This window comes from Saccopteryx leptura, chromosome 4 (assembly GCF_036850995.1).
Source record: "Saccopteryx leptura isolate mSacLep1 chromosome 4, mSacLep1_pri_phased_curated, whole genome shotgun sequence".
NCBI classification, from domain to species: domain Eukaryota; kingdom Metazoa; phylum Chordata; class Mammalia; order Chiroptera; family Emballonuridae; genus Saccopteryx; species Saccopteryx leptura.
In genome coordinates, this window is record NC_089506.1 from 23,592,923 (window position 1) to 23,615,688 (window position 22,766).

The 22,766-nt window shown below is 42.4% G+C and overlaps 1 protein-coding gene across 1 annotated transcript in view; it reads right to left on the bottom strand.

The window, feature by feature from the left end:
* The window catches only part of PPP2CB (protein phosphatase 2 catalytic subunit beta), a 37,626-nt gene that overhangs the window by 10,277 nt on the left and 4,583 nt on the right, over positions 1-22,766 (bottom strand). Inside the window, exons 2-3 of the mRNA XM_066380286.1 lie at positions 4,237-4,446; positions 1,027-1,200 (exon numbers count right to left, since the gene is read on the bottom strand). Coding sequence (XP_066236383.1) covers positions 1,027-1,200; positions 4,237-4,446 — 384 coding nt within the window. The remainder of the gene's footprint in view (positions 1-1,026; positions 1,201-4,236; positions 4,447-22,766) is intronic.

Below are 22,766 nucleotides of genomic sequence, written 5' to 3' on the forward strand. Positions count from 1 at the left end.
CATGCGCCCGACCGGGATCCACCCGGCACGCCCACCAGGGGCGACGCTCTGCCCACCAGGGGGCGATGCTCTGCCCCTCCGGGCGTGGCTCTGCCGCGACCAGAGCCACTCTAGCACCTGGGGCAGAGGCCAAGGAGCCATCCCCAGCGCCTGGGCCACCTTTGCTCCAATGGAGCCTTGGCTGCGGGAGGGGAAGAGAGAGACAGAGAGGAAGGGGGGGGGTGGAGAAGCAGATAGGCGCTTCTCCTGTGTGCCCTGGCCGGGAATCGAACCCAGGTCCTCCGCACGCCAGGCCGACGCTCTACCACTGAGCCAACCGGCCAGGGCCTATTTACAGTATTTTATGTGTAATAGAAAAGCACATTGGGGCCCTGGCCGGTTGGCTCAGTGGTAGAGCGTCGGCCTGGCGTGCGGAGGACCTGGGTTCGATTCCCGGCCAGGGCACACAGGAGAAGCGCCTATCTGCTTCTCCACAACCTCCTCCTCTCCTTCCTCTCTGTCTCTCTCTTCCTGTCCCGCAGCCAAGGCTCCATTAGAGCAAAGATGGCCCGGGCGCTGAGGATGGCTCCATGGCCTCTGCCTCAGGCGCTAGAGTGGCTCTGGTCACAACAGAGCGCCACCCTGGATGGGCACAGCATCGCCCCCTGGTGGGCATGCCGGGTGGATCCCGTTTGGGCACATGCGGGAGTCTGTCTGACTGCCTCCCCATTTCCAACTTCAGAAAAATACAAAAAAAAAAAAAAAAAAAAAGAAAAGAAAAGAAAAGAAAAGCTTATTGGAATATTATCTGGCCAAAAAATTTAAACACATATCTGACAACATGAAAATTTGGTGGTCTCAGTGTGCATAAAACTTATCCAAATACCTGTTCTGAAATCTTAAGTATAAAAGAGGCAGAAAAAAAACTAAGGAGATTAAAAAAAATAGTCATATAAATCTAGACCCTAAATTACTAGGAGAAAATCTTTTCCTACTTCTATCCCATCCTACCCTCTACCCTCCCCCCATGTAAGCACACACACACACCTGTCCATCTACTAGAGCTGTAAGTGGAAGATAATCAAATAGATCGGTAAAGTATTTCCAAACATTGGCATTTCCATACTTCCGTAGGCATTCATCATAAAAGCCATATACTTGGGTAATTTGTCGGCTTTCGTGGTTTCCTCTCAATATTGTAATGCGTTCTGGGTAACGCACCTGGAGGGAAAGAAAACAAAATTCAAGGTACAAACCATATTTGTACTAGTGACATATTAAATACATTAACCTCTGACCCGTATTTAAATGGCTCTTCTGTCTGTTAGTAAACTAAATGTTAAACCAGAATAAAAAATGTTCTCATTTATAACCAGACCCTATTGATTAATTTGTGATAGATTTTGTATAGTTGTCCCTCTTCATTACTACAGTGTGTCTGTAAAGTCATGGTGCACTTTTGACCGGTCACAGGAAAGCAACAAAAGACAATAGAAATGTGAAATCTGCACCAAATAAAAGGAAAATCCTCCCAGTTTCTGTAGGATGATGTGGCAGCATGTGCGCATGCGCAGATGATGACGTAACTCTGTGTATACAGCGGAGCAGCCCACGGCAATGCCAGTCGAGATGTGGACGATACAGAGGAAAGTTCAGTGTGTTCTGTGGCTCGCTAAATTCGAACCTGTGACCAAAGTGCAGCATGAATACCGGTGCATTTATAATGAAGAGCCACCACACAGGAATAACATTACTCGGTGGGATAAGCAGTTGAAGGAAACCGGCATTTTGGTGGAGAAACCCCATTCTGGTAGGCCATCAGTCAGTGAAGAGTCTGTAGAGGCTATACGGGATAGCTACCTAAGGAGTCCTAAAAAATCTGTGTGTGAGCCCACATCAAACTGCACTGAATAGGTATGAAACTGGGAGAGTTTTCCTTTTATTTGGTGCAGATTTCACATTTTTATCATCTTTTGTTGCTTTCCTGTGACTGGTCAAAAGTGCACCACGACTTTACGGACACACTGTATTTTTACCACCCTCAATTGAACCCTTATTAACTGATTCCTATATTAATATAACAAACTTGTACCTGATTCTTTGTCTACAATATGTTAAACCTCAAATTATCACTAGTCTTCTAAATCTTTCCAGAATGTTGTGACGTCTTATTGATGAATGGATACCGAAGATCAGAGATTTAGACCTAAGACCAACTCTTGTATAAACTAACCCCCACCCTCATCTTTTCAACTTTTATTTCCCATGAGAAGATTGTATTTGCCAACAAAAACACAAAAATAAGCCTTTGCTAAATCTAGGCAAGAGTTTAAATGTATTAATAGTCTATTTTTGATAATAAAATATAAAGACATACATTACAGCATACTATTTAGTTGGGAATGTATCTGGTAAGTTATAAAAAGCATCGAATTCTGTAAACCAAATTAACCAAAAACTGCAAATACATACATATTTACTAAACATCCATTAAAAAGGCCCAGCATTAAACTCAGTTTTTAAGCTAGGTGAGGTCTTCACAAGTATAACATGTGACCCTGCTTTTTTTTTTTTTTTTTTGTATTTTTCTGAAGCTGGAAACGGGGAGAGACAGTCAGACAGACTCCCACATGCACCCGACCAGGATCCACCTGGCACACCCACCAGGGGCGATGCTCTGCCCCTCCGGGGCGTCGCTCTGCCGCGACCAGAGCCACTCTAGCACCTGGGGCAGAGGCCAAGGAGCCATCCCCAGCGCCTGGGCCATCTTTGCTCCAATGGAGCCTTGGCTGCGGGAGGGGAAGAGAGAGACAGAGAGGAAGGAGGGGGCGGGTGGAGAAGCAAATGGGCGCTTCTCCTGTGTGCCCTGGCCGGGAATCGAACCCGGGTCCCCCGCACGCCAGGCCGACACTCTACCGCTGAGCCAACCGGCCAGGGCCAAATATTTTATTTATTGATTTTTTTTTTTTAGAGAGAGGGGGGAGAGAAAGAGAGAGAAGGGAGGGGAACAGGAAGCATCAACTCCCATATGTGCCTTGACCAGGCAAGCCCAAGGTTTCGAACCGGCAACCTCAGTGTTCCAGGTCAACGCTTGATTCCACTGCGCCACCACAGGTCGTGACTCTGCTTTTTAGGGACTAATCTTACTAAAGAGGTATGTGATCTAAAGATACAAGGCAATAAACTGCTCTATAACATAATTAAGGGGTGGGACAATACATTGCATGGTAATTTAGAATAAAGAAATAAGGCTTAAAATGGTTGAAGACTTCATGGAAAAAGAACTTGAGTCTTGGCAGGTGGGTAAGAAATCACAGAATAATCTTGTGAAGAAAATGGATAAGGAAATATATGGAGACAGACTAAGCACTGAAATTCTTTGACCTGACACAAAGTGTTTATCCAACAACTATAGGCAGGCAAATGCAGGCTACACTCTAGAGGGCCAGCTAAGAAGTTTGAGCTTGAGTCCACAGGCAACGTGAAATTACAAAGAATTTGGGAGCAGGGAAGTGACAAAATGAAGTGTTAAATAAAAGAGATTTAATCTGGCAGCATATGTAAGAGTAAGTAAATTTTGAAGGGGTCAGATCTTGGAGGCAGAAATATTAGTTGCTAATAGTATTGCTGTTGCAATAATCACAGTATGAAGTGATAAAGATATGAACTGCATGGCGATAGTAAAAGTAGAAAGACACAGAGAGACTCTTCAAGGCAAGAATTTTAAGACTTTTTTTTTAAAGACTTGTTAATTGACTAGACATGAAGTTACTAAGTCAAAAATGATTCCAAGACCTCATCTTTGGATTCCCCAAGAGAATGATTTATCAGAAATAGGTAGGAGAGATACCTGACCAGGTGGTGGCGCAGTGGATAGAGGGCTGGACTGAGACGCAGAGGACCCAGGTTCGAGACCCCGAGGTTGCCAGCTTGAGCGTGTGCTCACTGGGTTTGAGCAAGGCTCACCAGCTTGAGCCCAAGGTCACTGGCTCAAGCAAGGGGTCACTTGGTCTGCTGTAGCCCCCCCCCCCCCCCCCCCCGGTCAAGGCACATATGAGAAATCAATCAATCAATCAATAGGTAGGAGAGGTTTAATGTATTATTTTTATCTCTCTTTTAAAAGATGTAAAAACTATTATTTTAAGGGGTTATAAACTGAATGGGTCATTAATAGAAGAACAAATAATATGCAATACTGCCATTTTTTACTTTTGCTGGTTTAAAGCTTGAAAAAAAATTAAATTTCATTGATCATACCTTTAACGCCACAAGAAGAGTCACAGTCTCCACCGAATAATAACCCCTGTCTACATAGTCCCCCATGAACAGGTAGTTCGTATCTGGTGATTTTCCTCCAATCCTGAAGAGTTCCATGAGGTCATGGAACTGACCGTGCACATCTCCACAGACAGTAACAGGACAACGGACCTCCTGCACGTTTGATTCTTTCGTTAAAATTTCCTTAGCCTGTTGGGGAAAAATAATACCAACAATTAAAAAAAGATTCTATCACAAACTTAAAGGCATCATTCTTTATGTAGTAAAAGAAAATCTTGGGAAAAAACTTGAAACGTGTCTTATAAAATCAAAGTAACACTACGAGATACCACTTTATCCCACTAGGATGGCTAACTTAAAAGGCAAGTTTATACGATCTGAAGAGAAACCAGAGCATTGGAATGGCTAATTTAAAAAGGTAGATAATAGCAAGTGTGTATGAGGGAGGATGTGGAAAGATTGGAACTCACACACACTATTGGTGGGCAGGTAAAATGGTGTAGCCATTACGGAAAAACAGTCTAGCAGATCTTCAATTAGTTCAAAATAGAATTACTGCATGATCTAGCAATGCCACTCTTAGAAACGTGAGAGAAATGAAAACCTATGTTCACAGCAGCATTATCCACAACAGGCAAAGAGTGGAAAAACACTTAAATATAATTTGTGGGTGGATAAATAATATGTGGTATATTTGTTCAATGGATTATTATTCAACAATAAAAAGAATTGAAGTACTGCCTGCCCAGTGCTGGCACAGTGGATAGAGCATCGATCTGGACACCGAGGTCCCAGGCTCAAAACCCAAGGTCACTGGCTTTAGTGTGGGCTCATCCAGCTTGAGCACAGGGCGGATCACTGACAGATCTCCTAGTCACTGGCTTGAGTCCAAAGGTCTCTGGCTTGAAGCCCAAGGTCACTGGCTTGAAGCCCAAGGTCACTGGCTCGGCTTGCTCCCCGCCCCCCTCAAGGTATATATGAGCAGCAATCAATGACAACTAAAGCGGGGCAACTACAAGTTCATCTCTCTCTCCTTTCCTGATTCTCTCTCTTGCTATAAAGAAAAAAAAAGAAATAAAGTATTGATACATGCTATAATGTTGAAAACATACAGGATGGGGCAAAAGTAGGTTTACAGGTGTTCATATGGAAATACATTAATAATAAAAGAATAAACTGTGTTTTGCATACTCACAACTGTAAACTTACTTTTGTCACACACACCCTGTAAAACCATCTCCCATTATCCCTAGGGCTTATGTTCCAAGACTCCAGTGGATGCTGGAAACAGTGACAGTACCGTATGTATGTCTTTTTCCCTATACACACACACCTATGATAAAATTTAATTTATAGACACAGTAAAAGATTAACAATAACCAAAAATAAAATAAAACAATTATAACAGTATATGGAAATACCAAAGTTAAGTGAATACGGTTACTGAGAGGGAAGTCCTTGCTGGAGTCTTCCCATAGGCTCAGTGCTTTCTGGCACAACACAGTGCCATCAGTCAGAACACACTTTCTGTTCATGTCCTCCACTTACAAATGTACTGCCTTGTCCATCTGAACTAGCACCTACCACCCGCTGTACTGTGACTCTTGCAGTTTGAAGTATGACAGCTAAACTAGCACAGCTTCCTTTCTCATTTTCAAGTTTCACTGATAGAAGATTCATTCCTAACACAGACCTTTGCAAACTCGGCATAAGAATTTCCCCCCGTCCTTTGAGAACTTTCACCTTTTCACTTAAAGGAAGCACTCGATGGCTTCTCTTTGGCATATCTGCATTGCCAGCATTACTACTCCTGTGCGTTGGGCCATTATTAAGTAAAATAAGGGTGACTTGACGACAAGCACTGTGATATTTCAACAGCTGATCTGATAACCAAGATGGCTACTAAGTGATGAATGGGAGGGGAGGGTGTATCGCATAGAGACACTGCATAAAGGGATGAGTCATATCCTAGGACAGAACAGGACAGCGCGAGATTTCATCATGTTCCTCAGAAAGGCGTACAATTTAAAGCTTATGAATTATTTCTGGAATTTTCCATTTAGTATTTTCAGACTGTGGTTGACCTTGGGTAAGAAAGTGTGGAAAGTGAAACCATGGATGGGGGGGGGGTATGGTATTAAGTGAAAGAAGGCAGTCACAAATTGTCATATATTGTATGGCTCCATTTACATTAAATGTCCTTAAGAGACAAATCTGCAGAGACAGAAAGTAGATTAGTGGCTGCCTAGGCTGGGGAATCTGGGCGCGGGGGTGGGTCATGTTTTAAAATTGTGGTGACGGATCCACATCTCTGAATGTACTAAAAGCCACCAAAGTGTATAGTCCTAAATGGGTGAACTGTATGGTATAGGAATTATATCTCAATGAACCTGTTTTTTTAAAAGATAATCTTTTTTTTTTTTCCCAGAAGCTGGAAACGGGGAGGCAGTAAGACTCCCACATGTGCCCGACCGGGATCCACCCGGCACGCCCACCAGGGGGCGATGCTCTGCCCCTCCGGGGCATTGTTCTGTCACGACCAGAGCCACTCTAGCACCTGGGACAGAGGCCAAGGAGCCATCCCCAGCGCCCGGGCCATCTTTTGCTCCAATGGAGCCTCGGCTGCAGGAGGGGAAGAGAGAGACAGAGAGGAAGGAGAGGGGGAGGGGTGGAGAAGCAGATGGGCGCTTCTCCTGTGTGCCCTGGCCAGGAATTGAACCCGGGACTTCCGCACGCCAGGCTGACGCTCTACCACTGAGCCAACCGGCCAGGGCCTTTTTTTTTTTTTTTTTTTAAATTTTTATTTATTTATTTTTTTACAGAGACAGAGAGGGAGTCAGAGGGATAGACAGGGACAGACAGACAGGAATGGAGACAGATGAGAAGCATCAATCATTAGTTTTTCATTGCGCGTTGCGACTTCTTAGTTGTTCATTGATTGCTTTCTCATATGTGCCTTGACTGTGGGCCTTTAGCAGACTGAGTAACCCCTTGCTGGAGCCAGCGACCCTGGGTCCAAGCTGGTGAGCTTTTGCTCAAGCCAGATGAGCCCGTGCTCAAGCTGGCGACCTCGGGGTCTCGAACCTGGGTCCTTCCACATCCCAGTCCAACACTCTATCCACTGCGCCACCGCCTGGTCAGGCTAAAAGATAATCTTTTAAAAATATATTTTATTGATTGATTTTTTAGAGAGAGAAAGGGGCGGAGAAGTGTGAGAAGCAACAACTTCTAGTAGTTGCTTCTAGTGTGTGCCTTGACCAGGCAGCCTGGGGTTTCGCATGGGCGACCTCAGCATTTGAGGTCAATGCTTTACCCACTGCGCCACCACAAGTCAGGCAAAAATGATAATCTCATTCTAGTTAAAATAGGTTAATAAAGAGTCACAAACTATTCAAATTCTTCCATAAATATATATATTCTCCCACTGATCCACAAGCCAACCTTTCACTTCTTTATTCCAACTATCTTGTATTTAATGAGGCATTAGAGGGCCTTGAGTTTATATAGTTTATATACAAACAATGGGAGATTAAATGTACAGGCAAATTCAAGTTCATCACACTTTATATATTTAGCAACTCTAATAGGACAGAACCAGAAAAAAATAAATAAAATAAAATAAAATAAAATAAAATAAAGAGGCCTCTGTCTGGCTAGGCGGTGGGTAACGCAGTGGATGGAGCTTCGGATTGGGATGTGGAGGACCCAGGTTCGAGGCTCCGAGGTCGCTGGCTTGAGTGCGGGCTCATCTGGTTTGAGCAAAGCTCACCAGCTTGAGCCCAAGGTCGCTGGCTTGAGCAAGGGGTCACTTGGTCTGCTGTAGCCCCCCTCCCCACCCCTAGTCGAGGCACATGTGAGAAAGCAGTTGATGAGCAACTGGGGTGCCTCAATGAAGAATTGATACTTCTCATCTCTCTCCCTTCCTGTCTGTCTGTTCCTCTCTCTGTGTCTGTCACACACACACAAAAAGGGGGGGGGGCTCTGAAGGCCTGTAATATAACAGAAACAATAAAGGTACATGCTCCTTCCCATCAACCTGTTGTTGTTAAACTTTAAGATAAACTTACCACTGTTCTCCCCTTATGGTCTGTGCTATTTAGATCTTGTTTTAGAAACTGTTTCCTACCAGAAGTCTATCAGGCCTTATTCTGGCCTCCTTACTTGTCATGTACAAAGTTCTAGTAAGCTATTAATCGCATTTCCAGGTCTACAAGAGATTACTAACAGAGAACCGTGAAGGACATGAGGTAAGATCTGGGACTAATATAGACACACAGAGGAAGAGGAGGAAATAAACTCACAGTGACAGTGATGGAAGCAAAAATGACTGGGCAACAAGGCCAGACACTCAGGATGCAGCTTGAAGCAGACCCAGCAGAGAGCTAGGACTGGTGGGAGCGTGACATTTTAGGGGCAGACATTTCTCTGCCCCTCCAGGGATTTGATAATCTAAAGAGCACTTAAAAACATGGATTTTGAGCCTGACCAGGCGGTGGCGCATAGAGCGGCGGACTGGGACGCAGAGGGCCCAGGTTCAAGACCCCAAAGTTGCCAGCTTGAGCGTAGGCTCATCTGGTTTGAGCAAGGCTCAACAGCTTGAGCTCAAGGTCGCTGGCTCGAGCAAGGGGTCACTCAGTCTGCTGTAGCCCCTCCCCCCCCATCAAGGCACGTATGAGAAAGCAGTCAATGAACTAAGGAAACTAAGGAGCCGCAACGAACAATTGATAATTCTCATCTCTCTCCCTTCCTGTCTGTCTATCCCTTTCTGACTCTCTCTGTCTCTGTTGCAAAAAAACAAAACAAAACACCAAAAACCATCAAACAAGAAAACCCATGGATTTTCAGTTTCTCTACATATAAAGTTCCTATTTTTCTGCATCTCTGTTAGTAGACTTTACCATTCTTGTCAATGAGTGGACATGCAATAGTATCTTAATTTGCACCTCTGATTATTTTTTAAATGCAGCTTTTCATGTTTATTGGCTATTGAATTTTTTCTTTTATTTATTTTTTGGTGAGATATACCTACTCACAAAATTAGCCTAATTTTCCCTGTATCGATTTGTACCAGTTTTATTTTTAGTACTATAAATATCTACTTTTTACTGTTTTTATGCATTTTAACATATTCTCAGTCTGGTGTTTTCATTTTGCTGTTACTAAGTTTTCTGTTGTTGCTAAACTTTAAGATAGCCAAACTTACCACTGTTCTCCCCTTATGGTCTGTGCTATTTGGATCTTGTTTTAGAAACTGTTTCCTACAGAGAAGACAAAAAGGCACTCCTGCGTTTTTATCCCAGTTTTTGCTTTCACATTTAAGAAGTCTTTAATCCAGAACTGTAATTTTATGCTATAATGTAGGGATTCATTTAAATTGTATTAGTCCTAATGGTCAGCCAACCGTCCCAGCATTATTTATCACATAGTGCTGTTCTTTCCTAACTTGTAATGCCACTCTGCCAAGCTCTTATAAAGACCTAAGCCTATCTTCTGATTTCCAAGACCGGCACAACCTTGTTTACCCTCACAGACTCCCTCAACAGTCTTTCTTCTGAAGGCGCTGCCTGTGCTGAACAGCTCTGCCACCTCTGATGGCACCCTTGCTGAGCCATGGAGCTGGCTGCAGGCTGAGCTGAAGCTGGGGCCTGCTCTAACTATGCGGAGCTGCTCCTCCGCTTCCAGACATGGGTGGAATGCCACACGCTGGGATGTGGGATCTGGCTCTTGGCAGGTGCTGAGGGCCGGACAGCACAATCTCGAAGGATGTGTTAGCCATCTCTTCATGGAGTGAACCTCAATTAGTGGGAAGAGGGAGAAAAGAGAGCCAGGGGAACAGATTGTGTCCCAAGGTAAACACATCATATCGCACTGCTTCACAGCTTTCCCTCCTCTGTTTTTCCCCTTCACCTTCTATCCTTGGCTGGCACTCCCCAAATCCAGCGTCAGGATTTTAATCCTTGCCTCATTGGCTCCTGCCCCATGTCAGTAACAGTCTGATTTTTTTTTTTGTATTTTTCTGAAGCTGGAAACAGGGAGAGACAGTCAGACAGACTCCCACATGCGCCCGACCGGGATCCACCCGGCACGCCTACCATGGGGCGACGCTCTGCCCACCAGGGGGCGATGCTCTGCCCATCCTGGGCATCGCCATGTTGTGACCAGAGCCACTCTAGCGCCTGGGGCAGAGGCCACAGAGCCATCCCCAGCGCCCGGGCCATCTTTGCTCCAATGGAGCCTTGGCTGCGGGAGGGGAAGAGAGAGACAGAGAGGAAGGCGCGGCGGAGGGGTGGAGAAGCAAATGGGCGCTTCTCCTGTGTGCCCTGGCTGGGAATCGAACCCGGGTCCTCCGCACGCCAGGCCGACGAGTAACAGTCTGATTTAATCACTGTAAGCAAATACTACTGAGCTATTTTTTTTTTAGTGGTAAGCTTTTTAAAATTATTTTTTTAATCTTGAGATTTTTGACTCAAATTGCAAATAACCAAGATTTTGCAGAAATAGTTTAAAAATTAGACTCCTCAAGTCATATAGCATTAAGAATTTGACAAACTAACCCTACTTAAAAAATCCACTAAAGGAAGCATTACCAAAAACAGAGGAAAGGTTATTTAATCTTTAATGCCTGTACGGGACATTTATCAGGTTGACAAACCATTCACTGTGATGTCTAGACCATTAACATGAAATCACCTGACACATCAAAACAGTAAGATGGCATGTATTCCTGAACAAACATTTCTCAAGTGTCTGCTGTAGGCCAGACACTAAAGATAAAAAGAGAAGCAGATAAATTCTCTAGTTGCAATACATTAGCTTCGATGACTCAACCAAACAAAATAAAACCTCTGTATACAAAAAGTATAAAGAGAGGCCTGGAAAAATATCTGTAACACAGAAGATAATAGAAACATATTGACACCCATCATATATTTGTAGACTAAAACACACTATGTCTTAAAAAAAATCACTGAATCTGTCCATCTTAAGAGGTCATGGACACATTGTCCAGACATCTTAATAAACTATATATGATATAGTCTTGAAAAAGCGTATTTAAGAATGAAAGACCCGAATTAGCTGTTTTTGTTTAAATTGTTAAATGGAAGAGGGCTTGTAACTGTTTTTATACCAAATGTCTTAAAATGTAAAAGTCTAGCCTGACCAGGGAGTGGTGCAGTGAATAGAGCATTGGCCTGGGATGCAGAGTACCCAGGTTCGAAACCCCAAGGTCGCTTGAGCACAGGGTCACTGGCTTGAGCGTGGGATCATTGACTTGACCCCATGGTCACTGCCTTGAGTCCAAAGGTTGCTGGCTTGAAGCCCAAGGTCGCTGGCTTCAGCAAGGGGTCACTTGCTTTGCTGTAGCCCCTGGTTAAGCACATATGAGAAAGCAATCAGTGAACAACTAAGGTGCTGCAATGAAGAATTGATGCTTCTCATCTCTCTCTCTTCTGTGTGTCCCTGTCTCATCCTTGCAAAAAAAAAAAAAAAAAAGTAAAGTTCTATTCTTCTGTATTTTCATGTCAAAAGCTTAATTTTCAAGTGTAGGTAAGAAGACTTTCTGTAATATTGATGGCTTTTTAATAGTTCCCTGACTCGTTGAAACTATAGTTTTGTAGAAAAAACTGTGTTTATTCACATAATATACAGATCACAACTGTAGCTGTTCTCAAAGTGTAACCCAAGGAGATCTACTATTGCTCAAGAATAAACATTTTCTGAAACCTCAGTTTTAACTGTCAATATAGTAAGCATAATAATACCACCCAGATAACAAAAGCCCTTTGCAGCCCTTGAGTTTCAAGTGTAAAGGGTCATGAAATTAAAAAAGCTTAAAAATTGCTGTTAATGCATCTGTTCTGTTGAGCTACATGTAACATGAAAGAAACAGACCATGTAAAAGGAATCATGGATTCATATTTCTACAGAAACATGTATCCTATTCACTTCAACTTGTTTTCAGTGACTATTAGTGTCCCATTACACTAATTGGAATACTGATGCTAGAATAAGTAAAATGAAATCACAATAAAAGTCTGTATACACACTGTAGGATTGAGAGTGTATTTCCAGATCCATCTATGCCAACTGGATGCACTCAGCTCAGACTTTTAATCTGAAGTGACTCTAAGCAGTAGGGACAATGGCAAGTTCTATTCCAACACAGGTGTTTTCACCAATGTTCTGAAACATTTTCAAGGTATGAATTTTTTTTTTTTTTTGCACTTCTCTGAAGCTGGAAACGGGGAGAGACAGTCAGACAGACTCCCGCATGCGCCCGACCGGGATCCACCCGGCACGCCCACCAGGGGGCGTCGCTCTGTTGCGACCAGAGCCACTCTAGCGCCTGGGGCAGAGACCAAGGAGCCATCCCCAGCGCCCGGGCCATCTTTGCTCCAATGGAGCCTCGCTGCGGGAGGGGAAGAGAGAGACAGAGAGGAAGGAGGGGGGGAGGGGTGAAGAAGCAGATGGGCGCCTCTCCTGTGTGCCCTGGCCGGGAATCGAACCTGGGACTTCTGCACGCCAGGCCAACGCTCTACCACTGAGCCAGGGCCTCAAGGTATGATTTTAACTGACTCCAAACTCTTAATTTCCAAAAAAATTCCAAGCTTGGTTCTTGAGCTTTCCTTTTGATTCTAGGCTACCAAACATTCTCCCAACGAATGCTGTTTCTGCTTAAGTCAGTATGGTAGACTTCCTAAGAGTTATGAACTATGTAGCCTACATATTTCTTTCTCTTTACCTATAATTAGTTAGAATGAGATTATATGTAAGGAATTCTTCCATAAAATATGGGTTTGCCTCCCAGTTCAAATCTAATTGTGTAACCTTAAGACCTACACAGCCTTCATTTCTTCATTTAGACTAGATATCTTTCTAGTCTGTATCTCTAAAATATAGTCTTACCTTCCACATATATCATCTGGAAATAGCTATTCTTTTACAATCAACTTTTTAATACATTATTTTATTATCATCATGTTACTGAAATTATCTTTATTTATTTTTTCTTTTTTGAGGGGAAAACAAACTGTAGGTTAAAATTTCTCACATAACAAGAAGACTGGAGGCAGGCAGGCAGGCAGGCAGCCCTGGATTGGCACAGCTTCTCCAGCAAGGGCCAACAGGACAGATTCTGTCTACCTACCTCCTTTGCCACCCTTAATAAACAGCACTGCCATCTCATGGACACAACTGGTGGTGCATCTCCTATTCAGCAAGAAAGTAGAATGAGCCAAAGACCAAAGGGTCCAAGCCAGACTAGTCTATGCATTTTACAAAGGCTTCCCAGAAGCTGCACCAGGCCATTCCTGTCACATTGCATGGCCAGCTGAGTCATATGCTCCCTGCTGTCATGATCAATCATGAATGTGAATAGAATAAGGGGAGAGTCTATAATTCCAATCAGAACTGAAGGGAATTTTAGAGATGATCAACCAACTCTTAAAGGTTTGATAAATAAATAACTCAGAAATATCTAAGATCAGAAATAAAACATTTAACCAAATTTATTCCATAAGATAGCTTCTCAATTTTGTTTAGAAAAATAATTTAAATAGCAAAAATCATTAGAAAGTTCAATTGGAGCTGGTGTCTCTTCTATTTATGATGATTAAAAAAAAATCAACGCCTGACCAGGCGGTGGCGCAGTGGATAGAGCGCTGGACTGGGATGCAGAGGACCCAGGTTCGAGACCCCAAGGTCGCCAGCTTGAGCACTAGCTCATCTGGTTTGAGCAAGAGCCCACCAGCTTGACAGCTTGAACCCAAAGTCGCTGGCTCCAACAAGGGGCTACTCGGTTTGCTGAAGGCCCGCGGTCAAGGCACATATGAGAAAGCAATCAATGAACAACTAAGGTGTTGCAACGCGCAATGAAAAACTAATGATTGATGCTTCTCATCTCTCTCCATTCCTGTCTGTCCCTGTCTATCCCTCTCTCTGACTCACTCTCTGTCTCTGTAAAAAAAAATCAACTCAGCAGAAGGTTCCAATCCTGAAAATGAATCTACTTCATATACAACTATTATAATTTACTGTCTTTATTTATAAAAAATATTTTCTACCCCCACAACCCCACCAAAAGAAAAAAAGAAAAAACAAAACAAAACAAAAAATAATTTTTTAAAATTATTTTATAGATCTTAGAAAGAAGGGAGAGATTAGGAAAGAGACAGGAACTTCCTGTCTGTGCCCTGACCAGGGATCGAACCAGCAACCTCTGTGCTTCGGGACCATGCTCCAACCGAGCTATCCAGTCCGGCTGTCTTACTTTAAATATAGAAATAAGAAGCACCAAAATGTAAGTATACAATTCAATTGTTCTTTTAAGAATACTGTATTTCCCCATGTATAAGATGCACCTTAATTTGGGGGCCCAAAATTTGAAAACAAATGTTATTACATAAAGTTACTGAACTCAAGTTTTATTCATCATAAAATTCATACAACTCCTCTTCACTGTCAAAACTCTCATCCATTAGCTTGTCCTCATCTGTGTCTGATGACGAATCACTGTCCTCAGTTCCACCTATGGCATTTAAAGTGCCACAACCACTGTATAAGATGCATCCAGTTTTTAGACCCCAAATTTTTCATTATATATACATGGGGAAATACGGTATATTATCTTAACCCAGCACAGGTTTTAGAAAACTACTGGATGGGTTAAGATACACAGTCTCCCTTATCCATGATTTCAGTTACCTGAAGTCAACCAAGGTCAGAAAATATTAAATGGAAAATTCCAGAAATAAACAATTTTAAGTTTTATTTTTTGTATTTTTTTTTTCCAGAAGTTAGAAGCAGGGAGGTAGTCAGACAACTCCTGTATGCGCCCAACCGGGATCCACCCGGCATGCCCACCAGGTGGTGATGCTCAGACCATTTGGGGCATTGCTCCGCTGCAACTGGAGCCATTCTAGCGCCTGAGGTGGAGGCCATGGAGCCATCCTCAGCGCTGGGGCCAACTTTGCTCCAGTGGAACCTTGGCTGCGGGAGGGGAAGAGAGAGAGAATGAGAGAGAGAGAGGAAGGAGAGGGGCAAGGGTGTAGAGGCAGATGGGCGCTTCTCCTGTGTGCCCTGACTGGGAATCAAACCCGGGACTTCCACACGCTGGGCCGATGCTCTACCATCGAGCCAACCAGCCAGGGCCCAATTCCTAAGTTTTAAATTGCAAGTGTTTCTTAGTAGCATGATGAAGTCTCATGTGGTCCTCCCAGAGCCTGACTCATCCCTTTGTCCAGTGTATCCATGCTCTATACATTACCCATCCATTAGTCAGTCAGTAACCACCTTGGTGAGCAGATTGACTATCCCAGTATCCCAACGCTTGTATTCAAGGAACCCTTATTTTACTTACCAAGAGCCTTAAAGCCATTCACATAATTTCTATTACACTATGTACTGTTAGAACTTTTATTTTACAATTAGTTATTGCTGTTAATCTCTTACTGTGCCCAATTTATGAACTTTATCATACATACATCTGCATAGGAAAAAAGAGTATATAGGGTTGGCACTATTCGAAGTTTCAGGCACTGTCAGGGTGTCTTGTGAAGCCTACTGTGTATGATATAGCCTGTATCTATGTTTTACAATACTTCCCGAACTTTTATAGACATAGTGAAGAAAATACCAGTTCAGTGTGAGCCACCCCTTTCCAATTTTTATTTCTACTTTACAAACCCCCTGCTGTTTTTAAACACCAGATGTATAACTTGCTCCCTTTATTCAGACTCCTAGCTCATCAAGTAATATTTTTTTGAGATCACTTTCCCTTGCCTTCGGGGAAAGAACGTGTTGGACCAGTAGAAGTAAGTATACAGTTCATATTTAGAATTCACAATATGAACACATTTGCATGTCTGCAAATAACCCCAAGGACATACCCAGGTTTGTTGATTTGCAAAGACCCACACAACTTAGCATATAGTCATATTCATGGCTGTGATTTATTACAGTAAAAATACAAAGCAAAATCAGCAAATGAAAAGACACGGCGCAAAGTCCTGAGTAAATTAAGCACAAGCTTCCAAGAGTCCTCCCCCACAGGGCCACAGATTGCGCTCATTGCTGCAGGAACACTTGAAATGCTGTCTACTGGGAAAGCTCATTAGCGTCAGTGCCCAAGCCTGGGAGCTGGTCATGTAGGTACCTTCTGCCTAGCATGAACCAAACTGTCAGAAAGAAACCACGTGTTTGGCATAAAGCACACTGCTGTATAAACAATTTAGGCACAGTGAGCCACTCTTAACAGGGAATGGTAGAAACCTTCCCCAATCCAAGCTTCTAGATACATGCTGAGGGCAATCATGAAATAAGGCCTTTCTATAGACAGTGGTATCAGGACTGCTCTGTCAACTCTTTTCCGAACGGCTTGTGATTCTTTATGTAACTCTCATGAGTGTTTCTGAATATGACTTAGAATCCAAAGTCTAGTTATCTCTAAGACATGGATAAGACCAAGTTTAAACCTATAAAGAACTGTGGTGACAGTAAGTGCCACTTAGTAGAGATACATTTGGGCAAATAGTTGTTGTTGCTACAATATAAGCATTGCTATATCTTGGACATGCCCAAGACATAATAGTCAGTCTCTGAGACGGAATAAAAAAACCTGAATTTTTAAATTTACTTTCAGTTGATTCTTAGGCACACGCTAAACTGCTAAAATGTACAGTAAAAATTTAAGAACTGAAATAGGCTATTTTAAACATTTATAAATGGCCCATTTTCTTCATTTTCAAAGCGTTTACAGAATCAAGAAGACAAACTTAAGAAATTAAAAAACATACATCCTACCCACTCTATGACTGATAAATCTACCTACGTTTTCTTCATGTATTTTGGTGTATTTTTTCATTTATTTATTAAAGTTGTTTTGTTTTGTTTTGACAGAGAGAGTGAGTCAGAGGGACAGATAAGGACAGACAGGAAGGGAAAGATAAGCATCAATTCTTCATTGTGGCACCTTAGTTCATTGATTGCTTTCTCATCTGTGCCTTGACCAGGAGGCTCCAGCAGAGCAAGTGACCTCTTGCTCAAGCCAGCGACCTTGGGCTCAGGCTGGCGACCTCAAGGTTTTGAACCTGGGTCCTCCGCATTCCAGTCCGACGCTCTATATCCACTGTGCCACTGCCTGGTCAGGTTATTCTAGTTCTTTTCACCTAAAACCTGTTAAAAGGTATGCGGTGAAGAATGAACCTTACCCAGAGAGGAGTCTGGCCTTTATTCCTGGCTCCTGGGATGTCACGACGCCCCAGAATGTCCTGCTTGAGAAGTGTCTTTGCCTGCAGGCTTTGACCACTGGGCAGTCTAAAGACATGAAGGGGGATTCGGCTGGCCTGCTATCAGTGCCACCTCTGGAGGAACTGGAGATTAATGACATCGCCTCTTCTGAACTCTGCGTCATGCGTCTATTCCCTGGGCTGATTTTAATCTGTATTCTTTGTAATAGACTGTAATCGTGAGTTGAACAGTTTTCAGTGAGTTCTGTGAATTATTGAACCCAACAGTGGTTTGGGACATACTGACTCACCACTGGTATCAGAAGTGAGGACAGTTTTGGGAACTGTGTCCTATAATTCCTGTAATATCCTTTTAGTTCACAAAAGTAAATCATATTATGAAGCATTTGAAAGGCTTTCTCTGACCAGTCTATTAAAAAAACATCTTAAGCTCAAGCCTATCACTCTTCTCTTCCTTTGCTTTTCCTTCTTAGCAAGAATCACTGCATGACACTCCCTTACATCTGCTGGTCATCTGTGCCCTCCTGTTCACAGCTGGATCTTCAGCACTTTGGAGAGGGTGTGGCACAGAGGAACACAACTAAAATGTGTTGAATGTATGATATAAATACATAGTGATAGCATTTATTCAACAACTCCTCTCTTTTCTTTCTTGTTTCCTGCAAAACAGGTGTCCCTTTTGCTACAAAAGGAAGGGCAAGACCACTCTGAACCAGTTCTGAGTGCTCCTTACCCAGGACACAAATACCGTGTGGAAATCTTTCCTTTTTTTAAAAAGACTTTATTCATTTTAGAGAAGCAAGAGAGAGAAAGAAAAGGGGGCAGAAGCAGGAAGCATCAACTCCCATATGTGCCTTGACCGGACTAGCCCAGGGTTTCAAACTGGCGACCACAGCATTCTGGGGAAATCTTTCAGAGGTAGAACAAATTGTCCAATCATTTTCCTCTCTGAAATGGGAAGAGCAAAATTAAACTATGATGTATCCACTATATATATCTTGTCTCCCATCCAAGTACTAACCAGGCCCGACCCTGCTTAGCTTCCGAGATCAGATGAGATCGGGCGCGTTCAGGGTGGTATGGCCGTAGACATATATCTTGTACATTAAAAAACACCCCAATTCTATGTTAGTCAGTTCAAATAAGTTTCATCTAAGGCTGAATAGGCAAGGACTCTTAATTTCATCTGCCCATTCTATTTTCAAAACAAAATGACTGTCTTTGTATAAAATATTTAATAGATCTTTAATGGAATTTTGCATATTTTTATCGTACTATATCCTAATGCTATTATAGTACAAACTAGTGATCTCAGGACACACCTCAAGACTGTCATTTAGTTCTTTTTATCACAAAAGTACTTCAGTCAAAGGACAGCTTGCAAGGGTGTTGTTGTGAGTCGGGGGAGCAGAGAGAGATCAGCAGACGAAATGTCAGTGAACTAGCAAAGGACCACAGCTCGCTCGGGCAAAGGGCGCCGAGTTCGTGCTGTGTCTGTTTTTATTCACAAGATTTCAAAAAGCTTGTTTACTTAGAAATTGGCACAGCATCAAGCACAATCTTTACTTAAAGATACATGGACTACATCTGCATGATAGCTTAGTAACAACACAGTATCAAAAGGCATTAACTGCTATTGCTTCTATGGTTCTCACAACATTCCTTTCTTTATCTCCAGGAATAGCCTGGAAGGGAGCAGTAAAATCTTATGAGAATGTTTTACTGAGAAGAGAGTCTAACAACCGCCTTCAGTCACATAGACTTGGTCCAGTGACTCGCCTTCGAATCACAAAACAATTCTCTTGGTAAAACATTCTTTCCTTGTTGGCTGTGTTCCCATTCAAAGTCATGTGATGGATTATTCCACTACACCAGGGACCTCAACTGTCCCAGACTACAAGAAAACAACAAACCAATACAAATTTGAGCCTCCCCAACCCCTAGAAAGAAAACTCTGTCTGTGATACACAGACCTCATTCCCTGGTTAATATAATCGAAGGAACCCAGACTTGAAAAGTAACATACACCTGACCTGTGGTGGCGCGGTGGATAATGCATCGACTTGAAATGCTGAGGTCGCCAGTTCAAAACTCTGGGCTAACCCAGTCAAAGCACAAGAGAGGAGCAACTACCTATGAGTTGATGCTTCCCGCTCCTCCTGCTACTACTTCTCTCCCCTCTCACTCTCCCTCCCCTGCCCTGCTCTCAATAAATAAAACCTTTGGGGGAAAAAAAGAGAAAGTAACACACAGGATATATTAGACAACGTATGGTCATTACTAAAGGAACAGATGGTATAGAAGAAAAGATTTCTTCATGTAAGTGATTTTAAAGAACCTTTCTCTATATTTACAAGGAGAATTATAAGAAAATAAGTTCAAAACAATTTAAAAGTCCTATTTTATCTAAAGTAGACTCAAAGTTCTCATACACATTAGATTATGTCTATGATTTTAATACCATTCTTCTTAGACAAACTAAGTTCAGAAAAAGTTTTCTTCATGTAAGTTATTTTAAGAACCCTTTCTCTGTATTTACAAGGAGAATTATAAGAAAATAAGTTCAGAACAATTTAAAAGTCCTATTTTATCTAAAGTAGGCTCAAATTTCTCATACACATTAGATTGTCTATGATTTTAATGCCATTCTTCTTAGAAAAACTAAGTTCAGAAAAAGTTATAGTTTATACCAGGGGTCTCAAACTTGCGGCCCGCCGAACAATTTTGTGCAGCCCACAGACTAATCCACGAAGTTCAAAATATTTTGGATAAAATTAAGTAAGCCTAGGGGCCTACTTGTATTTTTCATTTCTCTAGCATCCTAGCTAGATATTAGCTTAGTTAACAGCAGTTGTGATGTGAACTACAGTTTCTGGTCGTTTTGTGACACTGAGTAAACTGCATGTAAGATTGTGCTTGTTGTACTGATTTTTTTTTGTTTTCAACTGCAGTGAGAAAAGTGTTGCGTAACAGTTGCCTTTTGTAGACCTAGTGCGGCCCGCCAAACGGCTGTGATCTTGCTCTGCGGCCCACATGCTGAGTTGAGTTTGAGACCCCTGGTTTATACAGTATAAAATGCAGAGCTTGTTTTGGTATTAGTTTCTTTCTTTCTTTTTTTTTTAATTTAAGAGAGAGGAGGGGAGATACACAGACAGACTCTTGCATGTGCCCTGACCAGGATCCACTGGGCAACCCTCATCTAGGGCAGATTTTCTGTTCATCTGGGGCCATGCTCCCAATCAAGCTATTTTTAGTGCCTGACTGAGGCAGGGGCTCCACAGAGCCATCCCCAGTGCCCAGGGCCAATGTGCTCAAATTAATTGAAGGAGAGAGGGAGGACAGGAGGGAGAAAGTGAGAGAGAGAGAGAGAGAGAGAGAAAGGGACAGTGGGGGGAAGGAGATGCAGATGGTCATTTCCTCTATGTGCCCTGACCAGGAATCGAACCCAGGACTTCCACATGCCAGGTCAATGCTCTACCACTGAGCCAACTGGCCAGGGCCTGGTATTAGTTCTATCTTCAATTTCTAATATTTTGGTTTCCCTTCATCAAAGGAAGAACTTCTTTCACCAAGTCCTTCATAGCATTTATATCCTGAAGAAAAGACTGTTAAGGAAAATGCTGTAAGATTTTTCAAATTAGAATACAAGGCATATGTAGCCAATAAAACTACTTCATGTGAAAAGAAAGTTTATAATAGAAATATGTTCATCTTATCTATCAATGGGTATAATTTAACACATTTGTGCAGTGGAGAATTGGTTATTATATTATTGAGAGGGGAGAAGGGGGAGAGATGAGAAGCATCAACTTGTAGCTGAGTCACTTTAGTTGTTCACTGACTGCTTCTCATACATGCCTTGACGTGAGGGATACAGGGTCCCCTCAATGAGAGCCAGTGACCTCTTGCACAAGCAACTCTTGGGAATTTGAACCTGGGTCCTCAGCATCCCAGGTTAACCCTTTATCCACTGTGACACCACTGGTCGGGAAGAGAAATGATTGATTTTTAAAAGTCGGCTTTCTAGTCATTATCAGTAGTTAGTGCTAGTCTGGTTTGGTTTAGTTTCTTGTATGCTGAGGTTGGCTTATATAAGTATGGAAAATGGTCATTTGTTCAGTCAGTAAATTTGGGTTTTAACCTCAGATTGCGCTGTAATCGTGCCATTCTGTGTTATAGTAAGAAAGGAACGACTTTCTACATCACTATTTCAGATTGTACTGGTGGATCAACAAACTGACATACTCCTTGCTCAAGGGAAGTTAAAATAATACCAGTTAGGTGGTTTGGCTGATAAGACCACTATTCTTTTTAAGCTGCCATCTATCAAAGAAAAGTAATCCAAGAGATTTTTCTCAACTCACAAAAATCACTCCTTTGTATCAGGATCTAATCTTAAAATGGTTTTAGGTATTCAGGAATTTAGGCCTGCTAATTCACATTAATGGAGTAATACCCTCAAGATATTTCTGCTATTACGAGACTGAGATCAGGACTCAGAAACAGAGTAGTCAAATATAAAATTCACATTTTTAAACTCCTTTACAAGCCTCAAATTATTTCTAAGTGGGCACTTTATAATCAGAATAATGATCTGCTAACATACAAATGGGCTAAGTTTCCCCCTTACTGAGAGCATCATTACCAGGTTCTTCAAAATAAAAGTAAGTTTATCAGCCAGACCAGTGGTGGTGCAGTAGACAGAGCGCTGACCTGGGATGCTGAGGTCCCAGGTTCTAAACCCCGAGGTTATCAGCTTGAGTGCTAGATTTCCAGTTTGAGCATGGGATCACAGACATGGCCCAATGGTCACTGGCTTGAGCAAGAGGGTCATGGTCTTGGCTGGAGCCCCTCAGTCAAGGCACAGATGAGAAAGCAATCAATGAACAACTAAAGTGCTGCAACTACAAGTTGATGCTTCTCATCTCTCTCTCTTCTTCTTTCTCTCTCTTGCAAAAATAAAAAGTTTATTAGGTCAAACAGCCTCTACCAAGAGTTAAATATAGTTCTCGTCACAAGTCACAGAATGTCCTGACAGCGCCAGACTGGCTCTCTAGGCACATCATCTTTTAAAATTACTGTGCATACCGCTGCAGCAGGAATGAATCACAGACCCATTTCTCTAGGTATGTAGGAGGAGCCAAATTCACAATTCGCTTCAAAAGCTGGACTGCCTATTTAAGTGAACATTAAGAGCTAGTGTTTTTAGAAGATTTGACTTACTATTTTACGCAAACAATTTTTTCTCTCAACAGACATTAA